Source organism: Leopardus geoffroyi, chromosome C3, assembly GCF_018350155.1.
Source record: "Leopardus geoffroyi isolate Oge1 chromosome C3, O.geoffroyi_Oge1_pat1.0, whole genome shotgun sequence".
Classification (NCBI taxonomy): domain Eukaryota; kingdom Metazoa; phylum Chordata; class Mammalia; order Carnivora; family Felidae; genus Leopardus; species Leopardus geoffroyi.
The window spans coordinates 4,839,318-4,862,210 of NC_059338.1; the positions used below are offsets into that span (position 1 = coordinate 4,839,318).

The 22,893-nt window shown below is 54.3% G+C and overlaps 1 protein-coding gene across 4 annotated transcripts in view; it reads left to right on the forward strand.

Moving 5' to 3' along the window:
• Positions 1 to 5,677: 5,677 nt before the first annotated feature.
• ATP1A4 (ATPase Na+/K+ transporting subunit alpha 4) overlaps positions 5,678 to 22,893 on the forward strand; it is a 29,768-nt gene continuing 12,552 nt past the window's right edge. For 2 of the 4 annotated variants that reach the window (XM_045455104.1, XM_045455107.1), the window contains exons 1-11: positions 5,877 to 5,989; positions 6,229 to 6,413; positions 8,899 to 8,958; positions 10,948 to 11,151; positions 11,673 to 11,786; positions 13,258 to 13,392; positions 13,920 to 14,037; positions 17,703 to 17,971; positions 19,482 to 19,680; positions 19,919 to 20,028; positions 20,196 to 20,330. In XM_045455104.1, coding sequence (XP_045311060.1) covers positions 6,261 to 6,413; positions 8,899 to 8,958; positions 10,948 to 11,151; positions 11,673 to 11,786; positions 13,258 to 13,392; positions 13,920 to 14,037; positions 17,703 to 17,971; positions 19,482 to 19,680; positions 19,919 to 20,028; positions 20,196 to 20,330 — 1,497 coding nt within the window. In that variant the 5' untranslated portion in view covers positions 5,877 to 5,989; positions 6,229 to 6,260. The other 2 variants (XM_045455105.1, XM_045455106.1) reach the window with 2 other exon arrangements.

The window sequence follows — 22,893 nt, forward strand, 5'->3', positions numbered from 1 at the left end:
CCCCCCCACGCTGTGGCATTGAAAGGTGTGCGGGACGTGGCCTGTGGAGGAAGCCGGAAGCCGTAAAGAGCGGGAAGGAGATGGGGAGAGGAAGGAAACGGTCTGGGGGCAGGCGATGTCAGCGGAGAGGGCCAGAGGGGAAGAAGCCAGGCTGCGAAATGACCTGGAAGAAAAGCCAGTAGAGGCCTCCTTCCTCGTGGCCAAACATACCCCGAGGGCCACAAAGGTTTGTCCAGAACAGGGAAGGACCTAGGAGTCTATGGGGGCCCAGATCCTCAAGGCCACTTCTGCTTTCTCTGTCCCAGACCGAAATCAGGCTGCCGTCAATCTGAGGGGTGGGGGAAGGGGATGGTCAAAACCAATGAACAGCCTATACTGTAGGCAGAGCCCCGGTCTGGGTGCTGTTTAGGGGACGGAGGGAAAAGTGGCTGCAGCCCTTGAAACTGACCTAAGTAGCCGACTCTGGAAGCCTTCGTGGGCGGGGCGTGACGGGCAGCGGGGAGGGACGCCTGTGTGCTGCAGATAGGTGCGGCGGCCGTTGGGTGCGGGGCATTCCTCCCCGGGGTCCCCGGGAATGGGACAGAAGACACCAGCACTGACAACCCATGCCAGGATCTGGGAACGGGAGTCAGGAGTCCGTGCCTGCCACCTTCAGCTCCGCGGGCGTGGTGACGGTGACGGTGACCTTAGCGGGAGTATTACCCGCAGCTCACTCCGTGCCCTGACCGTGCCAGACCTTTGTTTGCACAGTCTCGTGTAACTCTGCCTCCGGGCCTTCCCCCTTGATAATCCCGCTGCCGGGAACACGCTTCCCGTCATTCACATGCCTGGCTTCCTCACCTCGTTCAGACGGCTCCCCAAGCATTCCCTCCTCGGAAAGGCCCGCACGGAGCACCCCAATAAAATTACGCTCCCGGGAGCCCTTTCCCCATTCTCTTTGCTTTATTCATACATGTTTACTACCTCAAGTTTAGGGAGACGATATATAGAAATGTATGCCCACAATTCAAACATACATAATATTTGGTTTGCTCGACCGACTCCAGCATGCACTCGGGGATATTTTCTCTTCTGTCCACCACCTTTATCTTTAGCACCTAAAAACCATGCCTGCAACATATTGGGCAATGAAAACAGATTGGCCGGGTAACTGAAAGAACCCTCAGGATCCAGTGAGATGCACGCTGCTGTGATCTTTAATTTACAGATGAGCAAATTAGAAGGGTTGGAAAGGTCAAGTTACATCTTCAGAGTCTCCAGGATGGTGCGTATCCGAATCAGGATCTGACTCTCCACCAGCGTGGCCCCCAGGGCCGGCCCTCTTAGCTGCCACACCACACTCTCTCTAGCCCAGAGGGCGCCTGGCCAGCCCGGTGGTTTAGGGAACCGTGGAGGCTTCGGAGGGAGTCAGGGATTCGCGCGACACGAACGTTGGTGTGGTAGGGGCTGGGCAGACACATGTGAGTAGAGAGAGCCAGGCAAAGGGAGAGGACTCGGTCTTAAAGATGCTGGAGGGGGTTAAGAAGAAAGATGCCGAGACTGAACAACCCACTGGACGATTGAGTCCAAGGTGAGAGAATCTTAGCACCGGAGGTAGTTAGGGCTGGAGGTTAAGGCCAACCTCCGATCCAGGCAGAAATGCTTTCCACGGCATTTCCTTTTTATCCACAGAATAGGAAATGTGATGACTCACCCAGCAGAGACAGACGACAAGCTAAATATTCATCATGCTAAGAAGGCAGCAAAAAGATAGGAAAAACTGAGTTGATCGATATCAAAGGAAGACATCTGACACAAAATGAGTCTTTCAAAAACATCCTCAGCTCCAGTGTGAATTCAGTGGAGAATTGTTTTCCAAATTCCTTCAAAGAGCATCTTTAGATTATTTCCACTGTACTAGAATATGGGGGGGGGGGGGATGGGCATTGCCCAGCCTATTTTGTGAGACAAATACAGTTTTGATACAATTTAATAAAACATATCTTTGATGACTCCCAGCAAATCACAGAATGCAACTACAGCACAGTATATGTTAAACCAAGAGCTAACATGCCCTAGACAAAATGATTAGATAATCAGCTCAAAAAATGTTGAGGGGGCGCCTGGGTGGCTCGGTCGCTTAAGCGTCCAACTTGGGCTCGGGTCATAATCTCGCGGTTCGTGAGTTCGAGCCCCGCGTCGGGCTCTATGCTTAGAGCCTGGACCCTACTTCCGATTCTCTGTCTCCCTCTCTCTCCTCCCCTGACCCACTCGCATTCTGTCTCTGTCTCTCTCAAAAATAAATAAACATTAAAAAAAATGTTGAGAAAGTTATCAGTAAGATTCAGCATCTATTCTGGATTAAAGTGTTGGAAGGAAAAGCATATAGGATGACTAATCATGCTCCGAGAAGACAGGAAGTGATGTAGTAAAAGTCTGGAAAACTATAATCATAGCAACTATAACAAAAGCAATAGCAACATTTGAAATCCTGAATTAGGAGTTTATATTTAAGTGGTCTAAATATAGAGACCAACCAGAAGAAATAAAAACTTATTTCAACACAAGCCAACAGGAACAAAAAAAAAAAAAAAAATCACAAAAATCCTAGAAGCAATGAGTTCAAACTTACAGGGTACGAGATATCAATTTTTAAAAAAAAAAATCCCGTGTATCCCTAAAATAAGTGAGATAGAAAATATAGTACAAACAGCTTCCGTACGCAAAAGAATCAAAACCAGTTACACTCAAGATCCCACGTGTGTGGGGCGCCTGGGTGGCTCAGTTGGTTGAAAGTCTTCAACTTGGGCTCAGGTCATGATCTCGCGGTCCGTGGGTTCGAGCCCCGCGTCGGGCTCTGTGCTGACAGCTCAGAGCCCGGAGCCTTTTTCGGATTCCGTGTGTGTGTGTGTGTGTGTGTGTGTGTGTGTGTCTCTGCCCCTCCCCTGATCGCGCTCAGTCTCTCCCTGTCTCTCAAAAATAAATAAATGTTAAAAAAAAAAAAAAGATTCCACATGTGTGACATATGGCACTTATTAAAGAAACTTTAAAAGCGCGGTAAGAGTAACAAAGGCATGAACACAGGGCTTGCTAAGCATGGCTGCTGTCTGGGAGCCAGAATGCAGGAAAGAGAAACAGAAGTTGCTACCAAGACTCAACACAATATCAAAATCCTGTCTGTATTTTTACAAAACACGGCATGTCGGTCGTGACATTCGGCTGCAAACGTGGTCAGACAAGAACGTCAGAGTTTTTTATGAGTAATTATGAAGCCAAGAAGCTGACAGCCGCGGTGACCCTAGCAGACCAAAGTGACCATTATCAAAACCTTGTCACATCGAGCTCAAACCTGAAAGTTCATCATTCGTTCGCCATATTTTGGGAACTATTTGTGGACCAGCCTCTCTGCGCTATTCTGGGAACTGGGTATACAGCCGGGGGGAAGGCAGCAAAGGTCCCCCCGGTCACGGTCACGGTCACGGTCACGGAGAAACAGACAATTAACAAGTCAACGCATAAGTGGGCAGGATGATTTCAGAGGGTGGAAAGGGCGGTGCAGACCACAGGGACGGACTGTGGGCTGCACGTGTGGTGGCCAGCTATTTTGGATCTGACAACCAGAAGGCCTCTCTAAGGAGGTAGACTTTTGAGCCAAGATCTGTGGAACAGAATGGGGTTTCCAAAAATAATTTCGATTGATTACATGTCAATCAAGTTGCTTTGGGGGGCACCCTCCCACGTGCAAGGCTGGGATGAGGGCGGTGCCCACATGGATGGCGCACAGGTGACCTTGGCAATTTTAACTTCAATTCGATCCTTGCTGTCAAAGGTCTTACGAGCTACATTACACACAAAGACCGGGCCAGACTGTTGGTAACGAGTATTCCAAAGGGCTCCTACAAATCCATAAGAAAAAGGAGACAGTGGGAAAGCGGGGGACGTCAAAATCAATCGACAAAAAGAAACATGAAATCCAGGAGCGCCTGGGTGGCTCAGTGGGTTGGGCGTCCGACTTCGGCCCAGGTCATGATCTCCTGGTTCATGAGTTCGAGCCCCGCGTCGGGCTCTGTGCTGACGGCTTGGAGCCTGGAGCCTGCTTCGGATCCTGTGTCTCCCTCTCTCTCTGCCCCTCCCCAGCTCATGCTCACACTCTGTCTCTGTCAAAAATAACCCTAAAAAAAAAAAAAAGAAAAAAAAGAGTAGGATTATTAAAAAAAAAAACAACAACAAAGAAACATGAAATCCAGAAAGCCAATTACCGCATGAAAAAATGCTCACAATAACGCAATGCAAATTAAACTACAAGATACCAAAGTTCACCAATTATAATGGTGACAGGAGAGGATCAAAGTCACCCAGTATAATCCCACACCTGCCCGTCATTGCTGGGACACAGAGAGAGGAAGAGCCCTTGTCAAGAGCAGTCTGGCGGATCCTGCTAAGATCTTAGATGATAGGATCCAATCCTATGACTCAGCAACAAACTTCGATGCTACAGAAATTGAAACTTGGGGGCCTAAAGGTAACTATATATAAGGATACCACTTCAGCCCTGTTTCCAATGATGCAAAAGAAAAGGAAATTATCCTATAAACGCACGAGTAGTGGCAGCGGTCGGATAGACCGCGGTCAATACGGAACATGGAATGCACCACCACCATTAAAGACTGAGTTCAATTGCACAACAGATTGGCAACCACAGGGGACTTGAAGGACTCTATAAAAATTAAGAATACATTTCCTTCGAGATTCTATTTGTGTAAACAGAAAAAAAGACTGGGAGGATTGCATACACTGTCAACAGCGGTAACACCACCAGTGGGGGATCTAAGTTCGGAGGCAGGACAAGGGGTGGACCTGTGGTTTTTATTTGGCACCTTTTTTTTTTTTTTTTTTTTTTTACTTTTTGAATGTTTATTTTTGAGAGAGACAGAGTACGAGTAGGGAGAGGGCAGAGAGAGAGGGAGACGCAGGATCTAAAGCAGGCTCCAGGCTCCGAGCTGTCAGCACAGAGCCCGACGCGGGGCTCGAACCCACAAGCCGGGAGATCGTGACCTGAGCCAAAGTTGGGAGTCTCCACCAACGGAGCCACCTGGGCGCCCCTATTTGTGCATTTTTTTTTTAATTTTTTTTTTCAACGTTTATTTATTTTTGGGACAGAGAGAGACAGAGCATGAACGTGGGAGGGGCAGAGAGAGAGGGAGACACAGAATCGGAAACAGGCTCCAGGCTCTGAGCCATCAGCCCAGAGCCCGATGCGGGGCTCAAACTCACGGACCGCGAGATCGTGACCTGGCTGAAGTCGGACGCTTAACCGACCGCGCCACCCAGGCGCCCCGGTGCATTTTTAATTAAGCCGCAAATAAAACGAACAGTAGTTCACTCAAGCTATTTCTTGAGCCCATACTACATGTCAGACAGAGTGCTCTTCACAGAGCACCTCACTTGAATCCTTACTTTTGCCGCCTTTGTTAGAGGATATCCCCCTTACGGACGAGGAAGGAGAGGCACAGAGGGGTTAGGTAACGTGCCCAAAGCCACACAGCTGGTGAGCAGAGGAGCCAGAGTTCCACCCCAGGACAGATTCAAAGGCCCAAGATCTGACCTCTTCTGCTACGACTTCCTAAAACTAAAAGCTCAAGGTCGAGGGTGGTGGAGAAGGGGGTCTCAGTAAGCGCATCTCACACACAGGGCCTGCTTTGTTTTTCTGTCAGCTGCCGAGGGCCCCTGGGAGCCCCGGAAGCCCGAGGGACCCAGCGGGGGCCCCCGGGCCCAGTCTTGCCCTCACACTGAAACTCTCACTGTGGCGGAAACTCGGAACCTGCTCCCGTCACCCTCGAGCCCGGAGACAGGACTTCTGGGATCTGGGACGGAACTGCGGTGAGGCCTTTGTGACCACAGAGCCGGGCGTTGCCGTGGCGCCCACAGGGCCTGGGCGGTGGGGCGGGGGGGCCCTCCTCACCCTGACCCACCTGCTCGGCACCCTCGGCACCTGCACCTCCTCACTGAGGCACGGGGCTGCCCCCACCCTTGTCCCCGGCCCTGCTGACCCGCCTGGCCTGTCACCTGCCCAGCCGCTCCCTCCCCGGGGCCCCCGCCTCGGGCCTCTGCTCTCTTCTGGCGGGTTTCCACCTCGTCCTCTCTCCTCACTCCCCTGGCCCTTCCCGTCCTTGCCGCCTGACCCCTCTGTGCCCCTCTTCTCTCCGCGCCCCTCAATTTCTTCTCCTCCTTTGCCTTCCTTCCCACCAGTTGAGCTGGGTCAACCGTACCCAGGGAGGACTATGGGGCGCCAGAGAAAAAGGGGGACCGTGATCCCTCATGAGCAGATCCTAAGCCCAAGACATAAAAGGAGGCACAAATCGGGGAAGAGAAGAAAAACGAAGAGGAAAACAATGAAGGCAGACATGGAGGAACTGAAGAAGGAAGTGGTCATGGTGACAGCCCCCAGCCCTCCCGCAGCCCCCCGCCCTCAGTCCCCAGCCCCATAGTCCTCAGCCCTCAGGCCCCCGGTCCCAGATCTCAGCCCCCCGTCCTCAGCCCCCAGATCTCAGCCCTCAACCCCCAGCCCTCAGCCCCCAAGCCCCAGCCCCATAGTCCTCGGCCCTCAGCCCCCAGATCTCAGCCATCAGCCCCCCGCCCTCAGCCCCAGATCTCAGCCCTCAGATCTCAGCCCCCAGACCCCCAGCCCTCAGCCTCCAGCCCTCAGATCTCAGCCCTCAGCCCCCAGATCTCAGCCCTCAGATCTCAGCCCCCAGGCCCCCAGCCCTCAGCCTCCAGCCCTCAAATCTCAGCCCTCAGACCCCAGATCTAAGCCCTCAGATCTCAGCCCCCAGCCCCCAGCCCTCAGCCTCCAGCCCTCAAATCTCAGCCCTCAGCCCCCAGATCTCAGCCCTCAGATCTCAGCCCCCAGGCCCCCAGCCCTCAGCCTCCAGCCCTCAGATCTCAGCCCTCAGCCCCCAGATCTCAGCCCTCAGATCTCAGCCCCCAGGCCCCCAGCCCTCAGCCTCCAGCCCTCAAATCTCAGCCCTCAGACCCCAGATCTAAGCCCTCAGACCTCAGCCCTCAGCCCCCAGATCTCAGCCCCCAGCCCCTCAGACCTCAGCCCCCAGCCCTCAGATCTCAGCCCTCAGCCCCCAGATCTCAGCCCTCAGCCCCAAGGTCCCAGATCTCAGCCCCTCGCCCTCAGCCCCCAGATCTCAGCCCTCAACCCCCAGCCCTCAGCCCCCAAGCCCCAGCCCCATAGTCCTCGGCCCTCAGCCCCCAGATCTCAGCCATCAGCCCCCCGCCCTCAGCCCCCAGATCTCAGCCCTCAGATCTCAGCCCCCAGACCCCCAGCCCTCAGCCTCCAGCCCTCAGATCTCAGCCCTCAGCCCCCAGATCTCAGCCCTCAGATCTCAGCCCCCAGGCCCCTGGCCCTCAGCCTCCAGCCCTCAAATCTCAGCCCTCAGACCCCAGATCTCAGCCCCCAGGCCCCCAGCCCTCAGCCTCCAGCCCTCAAATCTCAGCCCTCAGACCCCAGATCTAAGCCCTCAGATCTCAGCCCCCAGCCCCCAGCCCTCAGCCCCCAGCCCTCAGATCTCAGCCCTCAGCCCCCAGATCTCAGCCCTCAGCCCCAAGGTCCCAGATCTCAGCCCCTCGCCCTCAGCCCCAGATCTCAGCCCTCAGACCTCAGCCCCCAGCCCCCAGATCTCAGCTCTCAGCCCTAGATCTCAGCCCCCAGCCCTCAGCTCCCAGCCCCACAGCTCTCAGCCCCCAGGTCCCAGCCCTCAGCCCCCAAGCCCCAGCCCCATAGTCCTCAGCCCTCAGCCCCCAGCCCTCAGCCCCCCGCCCTCAGCCCCCAGATCTCAGCCCTCAGATCTCAGCCCCCAGGCCCCCAGCCCTCAGCCTCCAGCCCTCAAATCTCAGCCCTCAGACCCCAGATCTCAGCCCTCAGATCTCAGCCCCCAGCCCTCAGCCCCCAGCCCTCAGACCTCAGCCCCCAGATCTCAGCCCCCAGCCCCCCCGACCTCAGCCCCCAGCCCTCAGACCTCAGCCCCCAGATCTCAGCCCCCAGCCCCCCAGACCTCAGCCCCCAGCCCTTAGATCTCAGCCCTCAGCCCCCAGATCTCAGCCCTCAGCCCCAAGGTCCCAGATCTCAGCCCCTCGCCCTCAACCCCCAGATCTCAGCCCTCAGACTTCAGTCCCCAGCCCCCAGATATCAGCCCTCAGCCCCTAGATCTCAGCCCCCAGCCCCCAGCCCCCAGCCCCCAGCCCTCAGCTCCCAGCCCCACAGCTCTCAGCCCCCAGGTCCCAGCCCTCAGCCCCCAAGCCCCAGCCCCATAGTCCTCAGCCCTCAGCCCCCAGATCTCAGCCCTCAGATCTCAGCCCCCAGACCCCCAGCCCTCAGCCTCCAGCCCTCAGATCTCAGCCCTCAGCCCCCCACCATCAGCCCTCGGATCTCAGCCCTCAGCCCCTAGATCTCAGCCGTCAGCCCTCAGCCCCCAAGCCCCAGCCCCATAGTCCTCAGCCCTCTGCTCCCAGGTCCCAGCCCTCAGCCCCCAGCCCCCAGCCCTCAGCCCCCAGCCCCACAACTCTCAGCCCCCAAGCCCCAGCCCCACAGCCCCCCAGCTCCCAGCCCTCAGCCCCCAGCCCCACAGCTCTCAGCCCCCAGCCCCAGCCCTCAACCCCCAAGCCCCAGCCCTCAGATCTAAGCCCCCAAGCCCCAGCCTTCAGTCCTCAGCCCTTAGTCCTCAGCCCTCAGCCCCCAGGTCCCAGCCCCCAGCCTCTAGCCCCCAGCCCTCAGCCCTCAGCCTATCAACTTCCTGCCCTAAGACCACTTCCCAGCAGGCCAGGACCACCGTCTTCCTCAAGTGCCTCTCCCCCTCCCCTGGAAATGACCCAGGTCACCACCTGTCCCCAGTGACTCCACTGTCCCTTCAGGACGATCACAAATTAACCCTGGAAGAGCTGAGCACCAAGTACTCCGTGGACCTGACGAAGGTGAGCGAAGGAAGCTGCTGAGGGAGCCCCCCCCCCCCCCCCAGACAGCAGTGGAGCTGGGATTCGGGGCCCTAACTTCCAGGTCAATGTTCTTACCCCTCCCCTCCGCCCGGCTGAGTTCCAGGGCGGGGCGAGCAGAGTATGGCGAGGCCCCAAGGAGTTCAGGGGCAGATGAGGGGAGGAAGAATGGGGTAGGGCAGCGCTTCTCCAGCCTGTGTCCCCGGGGCCCCTCCACGCTCCTACAAACTGTCAAGGCCCCAGAGAGCTTTTGCTCGCGTGAGTTATATCTGTTGATGGTTATCACATTCAAAGTTAAAACTGAGAAAATTAAGAGACACTTCCCAATTCGTTTAAAAACAAGGGTAAATCCACTCTATATTAGTACAATCGTTTTACGACAAACTGGTTTCCCAAACGAGCGGCGTTTTACATTTTTGCGAACCTCTTTAATGTCTGGCTTTCTAACCGGAGACGTCGGGATTCCCATGTGCTTTCAGCATTAAATCTGTCGTGACACATGTCACGTAGCCTCTGGGAAATTCTACCCTACACTCGAGAACAGGAGCGAAAAAGGTGAACCACGATTTAGCATTATTGTGAACAGCGTTCGACCCCCCCGAAAGGGTCTCGGGACCCTCCTGGCCCCCAGACCACCCTTTGAGAACTAATAGTTTAACAGGAAACCCGTATACGTGGTTACCATCACTGCCCCTGCTGCTGTCACCACTCATACAAGGAGCACAAATAAAAGCCTAAAAGCCCTCAACATAGAAGCCCTTCTTCGTTCTAGAACGTCTTCACGGAAAGGGTGGGTCTCATCTGGTAACCCGGGAGGTGTGCAGGAGACTTGTCCTGTTTTCGTTCAAGTTGTATGTTTTTCCGGGGAAGTTGGGGAGTGGCCGGTGGGGATGAAGGGGTGTTTGTGTTTTAATCCTCTGGCGGGTTCTACCATTGTTTTCATTTAGAGGGAAAGGCACAGGCACTCACGCCCAGCCTCCAGCGAGAATCTGTTCTTTCCTGCGTTTGCTCTCTTTCCCCCCATTTCTAAGTTGAAGAGCCAAAGCATGAATGAATGTCCCAAGGTTATCGACATAAGGTGTCGTAGCTGGTCATCGCGTTAGCCTTGCTCGTTATGTCACGAACAGTTGATAGTTGCCTCCCGCTGGAGACGGGGTGCCGTAGGGGAGGGACCCTTCTGACTCCTGCGGGAGTCCTGCCACAGTATCAGCCCAAGACACAAATTCAAATTGTTTGTGAACCGACCCATCGACTAAAAATCCTCCCAATGTATGGGGCGCCTGGGTGGCGCAGTCGGTTAAGCGTCCAACTTCAGCCAGGTCACGATCTCGCGGTCCGATCTCGCGGTCCGTGAGTTCGAGCCCCGCGTCGGGCTCTGGGCTGACGGCTCGGAGCCTGGAGCCTGTTTGCGATTCTGTGTCTCCCTCTCTCTCTGCCCCTCCCCCATTCATGCTCTGTCTCTCTCTGTCCCAAAAATAAAATAAAAACGTTGAAAAAAAAAAATTAAAAAAAAAAAAAAAAATCCTCCCAATGTAAACGTGCTGATGGGAACGCCTGGGCGGCTCAGGCGTTGAAGCATCAGACTCTGGTTTTCGGCTCAGGTCATGATCTCCGGTTTCCTGAGTTCGAGCCGCGCGTCAGGCTCTGCGCTGACAGCAAGGAGCCTGCTGGGGATTCTCTCTTTCCTCTTTTCTCTGCCCCTCCCCTTCACGCCATCTCGGTCTCTCTCAAAATAAATAAAGTTCAAAACCCTGGGATGCTTTAAACACGCTAAAGGTTATCCCTTCTATCGTGCAAATTTTAAAATCCCACCTTACCTAGGAAGAAATTCCAGGGTGGCCTTCAGGGAGCTTCCCCGGTCTCTAGACCCTCTAAAGGCATCCTGGGGCTATAAATGGCACATCTGAGCCTTGCCTGAGCCTGCTTCTCTGTTCGCGGCCCTCCATTCTTCCCTCTTTCCTCTCCACACAGGGCCTTAGCTCCAAAAAGGCACAGGAAATCTTGAACCGAGATGGACCCAACGTGCTTACGCCGCCCCCCACCGTTTCGGAATGGGTCAAGTTCTGTAAACAACTCTTCGGTGGCTTCTCCATCTTACTGTGGATGGGTGCCATTCTCTGCTTGGTGGCCTATGGCATCCAGATGCATTTCAAGGAGGATCTTTCCAGAGATAATGTGAGTCTGTTCCACTGCCACCGGCCAGCCCGGTCTCTGCTTAGCCCTGATACTCTCCTGCTCCGCACCCTTGCCCTCTCGAAGGCCTCTGGCCCAAACCCCCGGTACTCCCAGGATTTTCTGAGGGAGGCCTTGGTCCTTAGGCTTTTATCTAGAAAGCTACTGATGCAGCTGCCTGAGAGGCATGGTTTCACCCCGACACTTGCTCTCCTTTGATTGTCCTCCTGCCTCATCATCAAAGCACTCTGCGGCCCCGTTCTCTTTGCCAGAATTTTGATCTCTTCACCTCCTTCCTCCTGGTCTCCCTCCCTTACCTGCCCCCCCAGCCCAAGCATAGCCCAAGCATCCTGGGGTTCTGCTGCATCCTGCGGGCCTTCACGGTAGCTCAGGGCTCCGACTGAGACACCCTGCCCCAGATTCTTCCTCAGCCCCTCCCTGGCCATTACCCTGGCGAGCTGATTTTCTGATTTGAAGAGGGAAAAAAAGGGCTACTGGTGAGCCCTGTGTATCCCCGCCCCCAGCTGTACCTGGGCATCGTACTGTCCTTCGTGGTCATCGTCACCGGCTGCTTCTCCTACTACCAGGAGGCCAAGAGCTCCAAGATCATGGAGTCTTTCAAGAACATGGTGCCTCAGGTAGGCTTGGTGTGGGAGGATCAGGTGAGGGAGGCGTAGAATGTGCCCAAACGGGCAATTTTTAAGTCCCCGGAACGTTACATCCTGCGACGCGTGAGGGAGGTGCGAAGGAAGTCGGAGAGGCTGGATTCCTCAATGACCTGGAAGACAAAGGCCAGACAAAGGCCAGCCGTGGGAATGTTCCAGGTTCCAGGGGGCTAAAGAGACACGACAACCGAATGCAATACCTGGACGAGACCAAGTCCTGTGGCGAAGGGGCAAATAACGCAGCTGACGTACTGGGTCCCAACAAATAGGGGACTGAGGTACTGGGTCTACGAACAGTAGACTAAAGTCCGGTGTCAAAGCGAAAGTTAACGACACCGCTAGCTGTATCGTGGTTCTTTAACATACTCATTCTTGAGCCGTGCACACTGAAAGGTGCAGGAGAGAAGACCACGACGCACGTAACGTACCCTCAGACGGTTCCGGAAAAGAAGCGCTCGCATCCACCCGTCGGTAGACACGGTGACCGAAGGACAGAGCGAGTGGGGTAAAATGTTAACAGGTGAATCTGGGTAAAAGTTGTACCGGTATTCTTAGTACCATTTTTATGCTTGCCACTTTCCTGAAAGTTTAGGTAATTTTCAGATTAAAAAAAATGATTTGTCAGCATCTGGAAATAACATGACAGCAGAAAGAGGTTTCTAGGCACAGAGATGGAAACTCGGAAAGGAACAGGCGCGAATTTCCCGACAGCACCATCATGTTCTGGTGTCCTAGCCCAGGAGATTTTTCCCCTTTGGTGTCAACGTGAATTAATTCCTCCCTCGGGTAAGACTTCGGGGAACAATGTTTTGGTAAAATGAAGCAGGAGTGTGGAGACCATCCGTTCGCTTTTGCTGCCTAACTGGTCACCCCAAACTTCGTGGCTCAAAACAACAAACATAGCGTTTCCCACACTTCCGTGGCGGGGCTGTTCTGACCCGGGCTGAGCCGAGCAGTGCTGGACGGTCTCAGATGACCTCATCCCCATGTCTGGGGATGACTGAGATGGCTGTGACAGCCGGGGCCTTTCTCCTTTGACCTCTCTTCCTCCAGGAGGCGAGCTCGGGCTTGTTCAATATGGTGGCAGAGGGGTTCCCGGTGACAAAAGGGCAAGCTCCCACGTGCAAGCACTTTTTTAAGCCTCTGCTTTGCATTATGTGTCTAATGTCTCAGGAGCCGAAGCCAGTGGTATAGCCAAGCCTAAGTGTAGGGATGGAGAGACAGACCCCATCTCTTAGAGACAGGGTCATCAAAGTCACGTCGCAAAGGACAAGGATGGTAAGAATTTGGAATCTGCCAAAGAGACCTTCAAGCGTGATGTGGTGAGTGACAGTGTAAGAAAGGGAGTCAGAAGGAAGGAGCCCAGGAACAAGAGGTTATAGGCCAGAAGCAGGATGAGGGAAGCAGAAAGTTCTGGAAATGACCCAGCACTACCTTCCCACAGCAAGCTTTGGTGATTCGAGATGGAGAGAAGATACGGATCAACGTAGAGAACGTGGCAGTAGGAGACCTGGTGGAGGTGAAGGGCGGAGACCGAATCCCTGCGGACCTCCGGCTCATCTCTGCACAAGGATGTAAGGTGAGGGGGTGAGGGAAGCCAAGGGAGGGAGCCCAGCATGGTCTTAGGGTGACCTTAGGTACTGGCCTGGATTCGGTTAAAGAAAGCACGATCTTATCATTCAGAACCTCGAGAAGTTACAGGTGCAAATTTGAGGTTGGAGACAATAGGTGCTGGTGTGTAAATTTGTTTCTCTCTGCAAGCCAACAATGATGGCATCGGTGGCGGATAAAGATGTGTCATCTTGGGCGCCTGGGTGGCGCAGTCGGTTGGGCGTCCGACTTCAGCCAGGTCACGATCTCGCGGTCCGGGAGTTCGAGCCCCGCGTCAGGCTCTGGGCTGATGGCTCAGAGCCTGGAGCCTGTTTCCGATTCTGTGTCTCCCTCTCTCTCTGCCCCTCCCCCGTTCATGCTCTGTCTCTCTCTGTCCCAAAAATAAATAAAAAACGTTGGAAAAAAAAAATTAAAAAAAAAAAAAGATGTGTCATCTTTACAAAGGAATCTTTCTTCCCATGCTCACTTTACGACCCATCCTCCCTCCCATCCCAGGTGGACAACTCCTCCTTGACTGGAGAGTCAGAGCCCCAGTCCCGCTCCCCTGACTTCAGCCACGAGAACCCTCTGGAGACTCGTAACATCTGCTTCTTCTCCACCAACTGCGTGGAAGGTGAGCACGGCGTCATCAATGGCCTAGATTCAAAAGCAGAGATTGAAATAAAGATTCCAAGAACCCTCTATCTTCTAAAGGCAGTAGGGTAGGTAAGAGCCAGTAAACGGGCGAGGCTCTCCATCGCTCATGAGCTGCACGATCTTGGGGAAAGGTCAAAGCCATCGTCTCCCCGTTTTGCACCACGATGATACGAAGAGTCGCTATCCCGTGGATGTTTATGTGGATTCAACGCACAGAAAATGTTTAGCACGAAGCCTCACACGTTGGAAGTGCCCTGCAGTCGTCAGCTAGTTCTATTGTGGCTGCTGAATAGACTGTGCTCTCTCAGCTGAAAATAGCACAGAAGGACAGAAAACTGTTGAGCCCCGCCGGGTCAGTCTTCTCGTGAGTTGAGCGCTAACTTCTCACTATTCCGGAGAGGTATCAGCATCGGAGATCCGAGTTACCAACGGTGCCACTCAACACGTTGGCTCTGCTCCTAGAATCGAAGACACCCTTGTGCAGGCAGTTCTGGCCAAGGGTGGTAACAACGGACTCAATATCATTATGGCAACCTTCCCCCTCAGGGAGGCTTGCAACACCCTCTGGAACACACATGAAAGCCATTATTCGTGCTTAACAACAAATGTTTGGGTATCCAAGAAATAGCTATTTTTTAATTGCACGCCTCGGACGCGCCAAGCGCTACAGATGTCTCTGACGCTCACAACACTGCACGACGGATACTATCGCTTTTTTACACCTGAGAAGCTCAGAGAAGTTAAATGCAGTCTCCAAGAGCAGAAGTCGATAGGAAAGAGGAAAATCAAGGATTCTCCTGCAGGTCTGTCTCCCAAAGCCCATGCTCTTTCCGTAGACCCTTCTCTGGGACAAAGCCGTCTACCGATCTCTCTGTTAATGAAATTATTTAATGCAAAAATATTTTGGGGGCATCTGGCTGGCTCAGTCAGTGGAACACGCAGCTCTTAATCTTTGGGTTGTGAGTTCAAGTCCCACAAGGGGCCTGGAGCCAACTAAGATAAGATAAGATAAAGCAAAATGAAATAAATAAAATAAGGGGCACCTGGGTGGCTCAGCAAGTTAAGCATCTGACTCTTGATTTCGATTTCGGCTCAGGTCATGATCTCACAGTTTGGTGAGTTCGAAGCCCACATCGGACTCTGCGCTGACAGTGTGGAGCCTGCTTGGGATTCTCTGTCTCCCTCTCTCTCTCTGCCCCTACCCTACTCATGCCGTCTGTGTCTCTCTTAAATAACTTAAAACAACTATTTTTAATTTAATTTAATTTAAATTTAAAAAGAGAAAATACTATAACAGATGAGAGTAATTATAAAACGAAATAACTAAGGATCCCACCAGAAAATAAAATCGACATCGAACCGTTTTTAAATTTTGATCGCACAGAAAGAGCCAGGCGAGCAAGCTTCCTCCAAAAACACTGGATTTCAATTATTAAAATTCAGGAAAAGCTTTTGCTCAGATTTGTCTTCCCAAAGTGGGTTTTTTCATCAGCAAAGCGTATGCCTCAGATGAGGGAGCCGGAACGGAGGAGACACCGGAACCCAAGATGTGGCCGAGAGGGTGAAGCTAGGCCCCAGGAGCTCTTGACTGTGCAGCTGAGGGATGTCCATGCGGTTTGCAAACTAGTAGCCTACCTTCAACCTTGATCCCAGATCCTCACCTCCCGACGTTCATGGCCACGGTCCTGACAGGGCTGCAGGTATGGACGTCTGACTCTGGGTTCTCACGCATCTCCACGGGGCCCGAGCTGTCTCCCTGGCGACGTGCAGGGTCCGGAGGGGTCAGTCTGGCCTGGGATACAGGAGGCTTGCCCGTGGGCTCAACCTTCCCCAGCTTCGCATCAACCCATCCTGTCTCCAGACACGTGAGATTCGGCACTAAATCCCGCCTCTGCGGATGGACAAACCCACGAGGGAAGGCGTGCAAAAGGCGAATCAGACCAAACCCTGGCACAAAATAGATGTGGGTAGCACCAAGCTACCCTGCCCTCAAACACAAAGCCCTCTCGGTCCCCCTCCGTCATCTGAGTGTCTGCTTTGACAAGGCTCGGTGAACGCCACCTACTCCCGCCCGTGTGGAGCCCGTGTGCAGAGAGCCCCGGACGCAGCCGGTCTTCCCCGGCACCCCGGCCCCGCCCGCAGCCCTCAGGGTGGGACCCTACTCTCAGGCCCACTCAGCTGAAGGGGACCTTGGAAATGGACCAGCCGCTCTGAGCCACGGTGTTTGCGGGAGCCGTCAGAGTCGAGCCACCCCTCCTGAGTCACGCGTATGAGTCTCTGTCGGTCCTTCTTAAGGCCAAATTCGTCCAGATGAAGAAAAGACAGAAGCGAGTATCTGGGTGCGTCCTATATGCCCGATTCTGTTCCAAGCTGTTTCGTCACCTCTCATCCTCGCCGCTTTGTAGATGCTCTCGGCCCACTTGCAGGCTGAGCACACCTGGGTCTCAGAGAGGGTAAGGAGCTAACTCTCGGGCCGGGCAGCGACCACGCTGCAAAACTGAACTTCCGGCCGGAGCCCTGCTGGTTAGAAAACAGGTGCTATTTCTAGAATACGCAGCTCTTTCTGGGTGATTCGGTGACTGTAGTGGCAGGGATTCCAGCCATTCTGGTAAAGTAGGAAAAAACCGTTTTGAGCCACGAACGGGCCCCTCGTTTCGAGCCACGTAGGTGAGGGGCCCGCATCCCACGGGTGGGGAGCCAAGCGTGACGTCCAGGTCCCCCTTCTGAGGCCGGGGGAGGGTCCGCGGAGCGAAAGCCCAGAAGCCCGGCTGTTATGACGGCTCCTCCCCAGCAGGGGTCAGGCTGGCTCCAGCCAGCAGAGCAGGGAGGGGCTCAGCGGAGCCGTTTCTGGAACTCCACACTGGGGCCACTGGGGCAGGATAATTCTTCGTGGTAGGGGGACAGAGGGGCTCTCCCGTCAATTGCAGGATGTGGCAGCATCCACGCCCTCGCGCAGTGACCTCTCCCACCCCAGATGTGACAGCCAAGGTGCCTCCTCCAGACCTCGCCCACCGGCTCCTGGGGGCAAAATGCCACCGACGGAGGACCCACTAGTTCAGGGGAGAGGCCGATGTTGGAAGGTAGGGCTCTAACAGAAGGGCGGCCACCATTCCTGCGGATCTAGAAACTTTGCAGCTGCTGAGGGAAAAATAAGAGACAGGCAATAGAAGATACTCAGAATCAGTGGAACAAAGACCTTTTATTTTTAATGTTTGTTTATTTTTGAGAGAGACAGAGACAGGATGCGAGTGGGTTAGGGGCAGAGAGAGAGGGGAACACAGATACTGAAGCAGGCTCCAGGCTCTGAGCCGTCAGCCCAGAGCCCGACGCGGGGCTCGAACCCACGAGCCGTGAGATCGTGACCTGAGCCGAAGTCGGACGCTCAACCGACTGAGCCACCCAGGCGCCCCAACAAAGACCCTCTTGACGGGGAAGGCAATAAGGCAATGAAATGGGAGGACTGTGAAATCAGAGATTTTTCGGGCGAGGAGACCCTTTGCTTGTGTCAACTAAATGTGAGGAGAATACAACACGACGGCCTCCAGGAGGCTCTTGAGCGTGCACCTTGCTCCTGACAGCTGTGTCCTTGCAGGAACCAAGGGCGGCCACTTTCCCACCCCAGACTTCCCTGTTCCTCTGCAGGAACAGCCCGGGGCGTTGTGATAGCAACGGGAGACTCCACAGTGATGGGCCGCATCGCCTCCCTGACGTCAGGCCTGGAGATGGGCAAGACCCCCATCGCTGTGGAGATCGAACACTTCATCCATCTGATCACGGCGGTGGCCGTCTTCCTTGGCGTCTCTTTCTTCGGGCTCTCGCTCAGCTTGGGCTACGGCTGGCTGGAGGCTGTCATTTTTCTCATCGGCATCATTGTGGCCAATGTGCCCGAGGGGCTGCTGGCCACCGTCACTGTGAGTAGCCAAGGTGGAGGGTGGCCGTCTACACAGACAAACCACCCCAGGGGTGGAAATCACTAGAAAACACAAGAAATCTCTCTTGCTGTTGAACCTCTCGAGGGCAGGCTACCCCTGATGTGTGTACCGTTACCACCCGCTTTGCTCCCCAAAGGCACTGACTTCCCCCACCCGCATTTTCTGGCACCTTCTCTGTTTTCTCCGTGAGTTGCGGTGCAGAGAGCATTAGATTCTCAGTCGTCGGCAGTGAGTTCCAGTCCTGGGTGTACCGGCGGGTGAACTTGGCCAAATCACTGAACCTCGCCAGGCCTCAATGGAATCATCGGGTTTTCTAGAGGAAGATTGACTTGGAATATAGAATCTTACCGGAAAGGACTTCAAAGCCCAGAGAAATCCAGCCTTTCGGCCGATGCTGAATATCCGGTGTACAATTCGTGGGAGATGCTGAGGATGATTTCTGGTCCTGGGAAGCCCGCCCCATCTGCTCTCTGCTCATTTCATCACTAGATTTCATTGTGTTGAGCAGAAACAGGTTTTCCTGTTTGGTCCCAGTTTTCCCATCTGGAGACACACAAAACAAGTCAATTCTCTCTCCCTTCTACAAACTCTGCTTTCGACTGATGGTACCCATCGTGTCCTCCTCAAAATCTCCGGTGGGAGATAAAAAATAATCCCTTTTCCCTTAGCCGTCCTTCACGTCACATGGCCTTCAGGCCCCCGGCTTGCTGGTCACCCGTTTGGGGTATGCCCTAGTTTACCGATATCCTTCTTAAAGTAGAAATGAGAATAATAACCCAGGGTGTGGTTGGTTAGCACAAAACCTCAGGACCAGTGATGAGATGTGAATAGATCATAACCCCACGATTAGAATTCTGTACTGTTGTAGCCATGGCCTAAGAACCTATTCGTTTTTCAAACAACCTTGCCGCATACCTGACTTTCATTGAATTTGTGGTCCGTATAATTAATGTCCACAAAAATCGGATTTGAATGACTTCTCAAGTCTGCAATATTCCTTCTCAGTTTCATGATTCGCTCCGTGTTCTTTTTTTATAACTATTGGTCCAACCCCCACCCCCCTGCCCCGCACACACAGCATCTTATACCCCAGTGAACCGTTAGCTACCGACGTGGTCCCCGGGGAGACCGGACTTGAGAGAGACAGGGGGGGCCTGAACTCGATTTGGAGCAGGGCCTGCTGAATAGAAGAGACGAAAGGATCCTGGGGGAGCAGAATATCCCAGGGATCAGGCCATGCTCTACGTTACCCTGGTAGAGGACGACTCTCTTTTTCCAAAGCGCCGCCGTAACGCGCGAACAAAATCCCTTCCCTGATTTCCTTTACCACGGCCCCAGATGGGACTCCTAAGGACTGGGTGGGAACGAAAGGGAAATGAGTACAAAGAGTGACAATAGCAATACCAGCTACCAGATTTCCCAAGCACACCGTGGTGTGAGTGGCCGATCTCTTGTCTCCGTTGATCGTCTGCCCTCTTCGCGGCCTTAGGTGTGTCTGACCCTGACCGCCAAGCGCATGGCGCGCAAGAACTGCCTGGTGAAGAACCTGGAGGCGGTGGAGACGCTGGGCTCCACGTCCACCATCTGCTCCGACAAGACGGGGACCCTCACCCAGAACCGCATGACCGTCGCCCACATGTGGTTCGATGAGACCATCTACGAGGCGGACACCAGCGAAGAGCAGACTGGTGACTGGTGGCACCGGTGGGCCGAGGGTGCGGGGCTGGGGGTGGCGAGTGGGCTGCGGAAGCTGACGCGGGGAAGACGGCTGGGCCCCGCGTGCAGAGAAGGGAGGCGCGGAGGAAAGGTGCGGAGGTGCCAAGCAGTGGGGCACACAGCAGGATGGGGCTATGTCCCCGCTTGGCACTGCCCTGCCCCCTGCCCCCTACTCATGAGCCTCTCCTTCCTCCCCCCCTTCCTCCCCAGGGAAAACGTTTGCCAAGGGCTCAGCTACCTGGTTCGTCCTGGCCCGAATCGCCGGCCTCTGCAACCGAGCTGACTTTAAGGCTAACCAGGAGACCCTTCCCATCGTCAAGGTACGGGGCCTGCGGGGGGAGGGGATGCCTCGGTGTCTGGGGCGTCCCCCCCACGCCCTCCCCAGACACCTCTCTTCAGTGCTGCCCCCCCAGGTCCTCCCCATCACGCCCCCCCCCGTCCCTGTGCCGTACCCCCCGGGCTTAGCGAACACACCCCGTCTCGGCAGCGAGCCACAACAGGCGATGCTTCTGAGTCGGCCCTCCTCAAGTTCATCGAGCATTCGTACGGCTCCGTGAAGGAGATGAGAGAGAAAAACCCCAAGGTGGCCGAGATTCCCTTTAATTCCACCAGCAAGTACCAGGTACAGAACCCGCGAAGGCAGAATGGTGGTGGGGGTGGGCTGGTCGTTTGGAGAATGCCTTCGCCTTCAACCTAATCTCTGAACAGTAGAATGAAGACGGTGGATAGATAACCAGCATCCTCATTAAGAGGAAGGCTGGGGGCACCTGCGTGGCTCAGTCGGTTGAGCGTCCGACTCTTGGCTTCAGCCCAGGCCGTGATCTCGGGGTTCGTGAGTTCGAGCCCCCCGTCGGGCTCTGCGTTGACTGCACATAGCCTGCTTGGGATTCTCTCTCTCCCTCTCTCTCTGCCCCTCCCCGCCTTGCTCTTTCTCTCTCTTTCTCTCTCTCTCAAAAAATATAAACATAAAAATAAATAAAAATTTAAAAAAAGGAGACGCTCACCGCAAGAGAAAGTGACAAACAGGTAGAGGAAATGCGCTGGGTCCCACGCAGAGCAGGAGTCTCCCAGTCGCTTGCGAAAAGAGCAAGTCGGAAGTGTCCCATAGGTAGCGAAAGCCGCCGGGTGACAATCGGGGTCCAGCCTCGTGCAGCTGTCGGAGGCATCTCTGTGGCTCCCGCCAGGCTTACCACCGCGGGATGAGGCTGGGTTTGCAAGGCGCTCCCCGGTGGTGCCCTATTTCGTCTCAGGCCTGTGCGCGAGGACGCCAGGCAGACTCAGCAAGGGTGGTATTTGGAAGTTACTGGGAGTGCAGATCCTAAAAGTTTTCCTCACAAAGCGGAAAAAAATTGTAACTAAAATAATAATAATAATAATAATAACAAAAGCTATATGGGGTTTGGAGTTTTTAAAAACCCAATTCCCCGTCTTCTCACGTTGAACATCAAGCACGTAAGCGGTCAAGAAAGAGATCCAGAGTTTTGTGTCTCCGCTGGCTGTCAGTCAGTGTAACAAGATAGGTCTCCTGAGCCCAAACTGCGAACTTATTTCTACTTTTATCTGACGTTTGGTGGCCTCACAACCCAGACGAGGGGTGTGTGCCTGGCAGGGCCGGATGAAAGCCTGTGACGGCCAAGAGGTGGATGCCCCTTCCGCCGCACGAGTCAAAATAAAAGCCAAATATGCCCACGACATCCGTTGGGACGTCCCACAAAATAGCGACTTCCCCCAAAACGACCAGGTTAGCGCCTTTCCTGAGCTATCACGTGCCAACGGCACAACCTTCCTCGGTGGTTCCCATGCCAGGGGCGCCCAGCCGGCCGAGCAAACGCCCTAACTGGTGGTGGCCTGACTCCAGCTCTGAGCGCGGCCGTCCTCGGCCCGCTCGTCGCTTGCGGGGCGTGGTCTCTTCCTCGCTCTCGGACTAAAAGGAAAGGAGCGTCTCGGTTCTGATATTTCCAGACTGCTTCCACCTTCTGATCTGCCATTTTCTATCAAGATGCGATTTTCCCATGACCAACGGGCTAACTCATAAGTAGGTCACGCCATCACCTCCGATAATCCCCATAAATAGCGAACAAATGCGTATTAAGCCTTCAGAAAACCAAGCTTTTTAAACCGATTACAGCTTTCTGTTTAGACAAGCTAAGGTTTTTTCCTCTTAACTGCTTAGGCATACTTTGACTACAACTGAAAGTGGTAAGAAATATTTGAAAGTTTCTAATGGGATGGGCCTTTGAATAAGTCGGTTGTATTTTTATTTATTTATTTTTTTAATGTTTATTTTTGAGAGAGAGAAAGAGAGCACAAGCAGAGGAGGGCCGGGGGCGGGGCGCTGACAGCAAGCCCGACGGGGGGCTTGAACCCACGAACCAGGAGATCATGACCCGAGCCAAAGGCGGTCGCTCAACCCACTGAGCCACCCAGGCGCCCCTCTAATGGGATGGTTTGTTTTTTTTTTTTAATTTTTTTTTTCAACGTTTATTTATTTTTGGGACAGAGAGAGACAGAGCATGAACGGGGGAGGGGCAGAGAGAGAGGGAGACACAGAATCGGAAACAGGCTCCAGGCTCCGAGCCATCAGCCCAGAGCCCGACGCGGGGCTCGAACTCACGGGCCGCGAGATCGTGACCTGGCTGAAGTCGGACGCCTAACCGACTGCGCCACCCAGGCGCCTCTAATGGGATGGTTTTAACGGCATTTTACACACAGGCTTCCCACCGCTTCTCCTCTGGACGGTGCAATCCGGCCTCCTCTGCACCTGCTCATTTCCAGGTGCTGCTTTTGTGACCAGACAGGCTACGAATAGGGACTTCCTGGCTCCTAAGAGGAACGTCACCATAGTTCCCGCTCCCAGATCAGAGATCAAGAGAAGACGCAAAACCGAAATGCATCTAATTTCTCTCTCCTCCCTGAGTGTGGTCTCCTCAGTCACTCTTGAATATGCCCTCCCCTGTCCCCAGCACACCGCACTGACCCCGACCCCAAATTTCCATTAGCCCCTGGGACTTCTCACGCTACTGGGAGAGGGGCAAGGGCATGACAATGACCGACCTACCTCTGGATGATGCTCCGTGATTTTCAAAGTACTTTGTACAAATGATCTGACCCTCGGGGGCGCCTGGGTGGCGCAGCCGGTTAAGCATCTGACTCCTGACGTCAGTTCGGGCAGGTCATGACCCCTC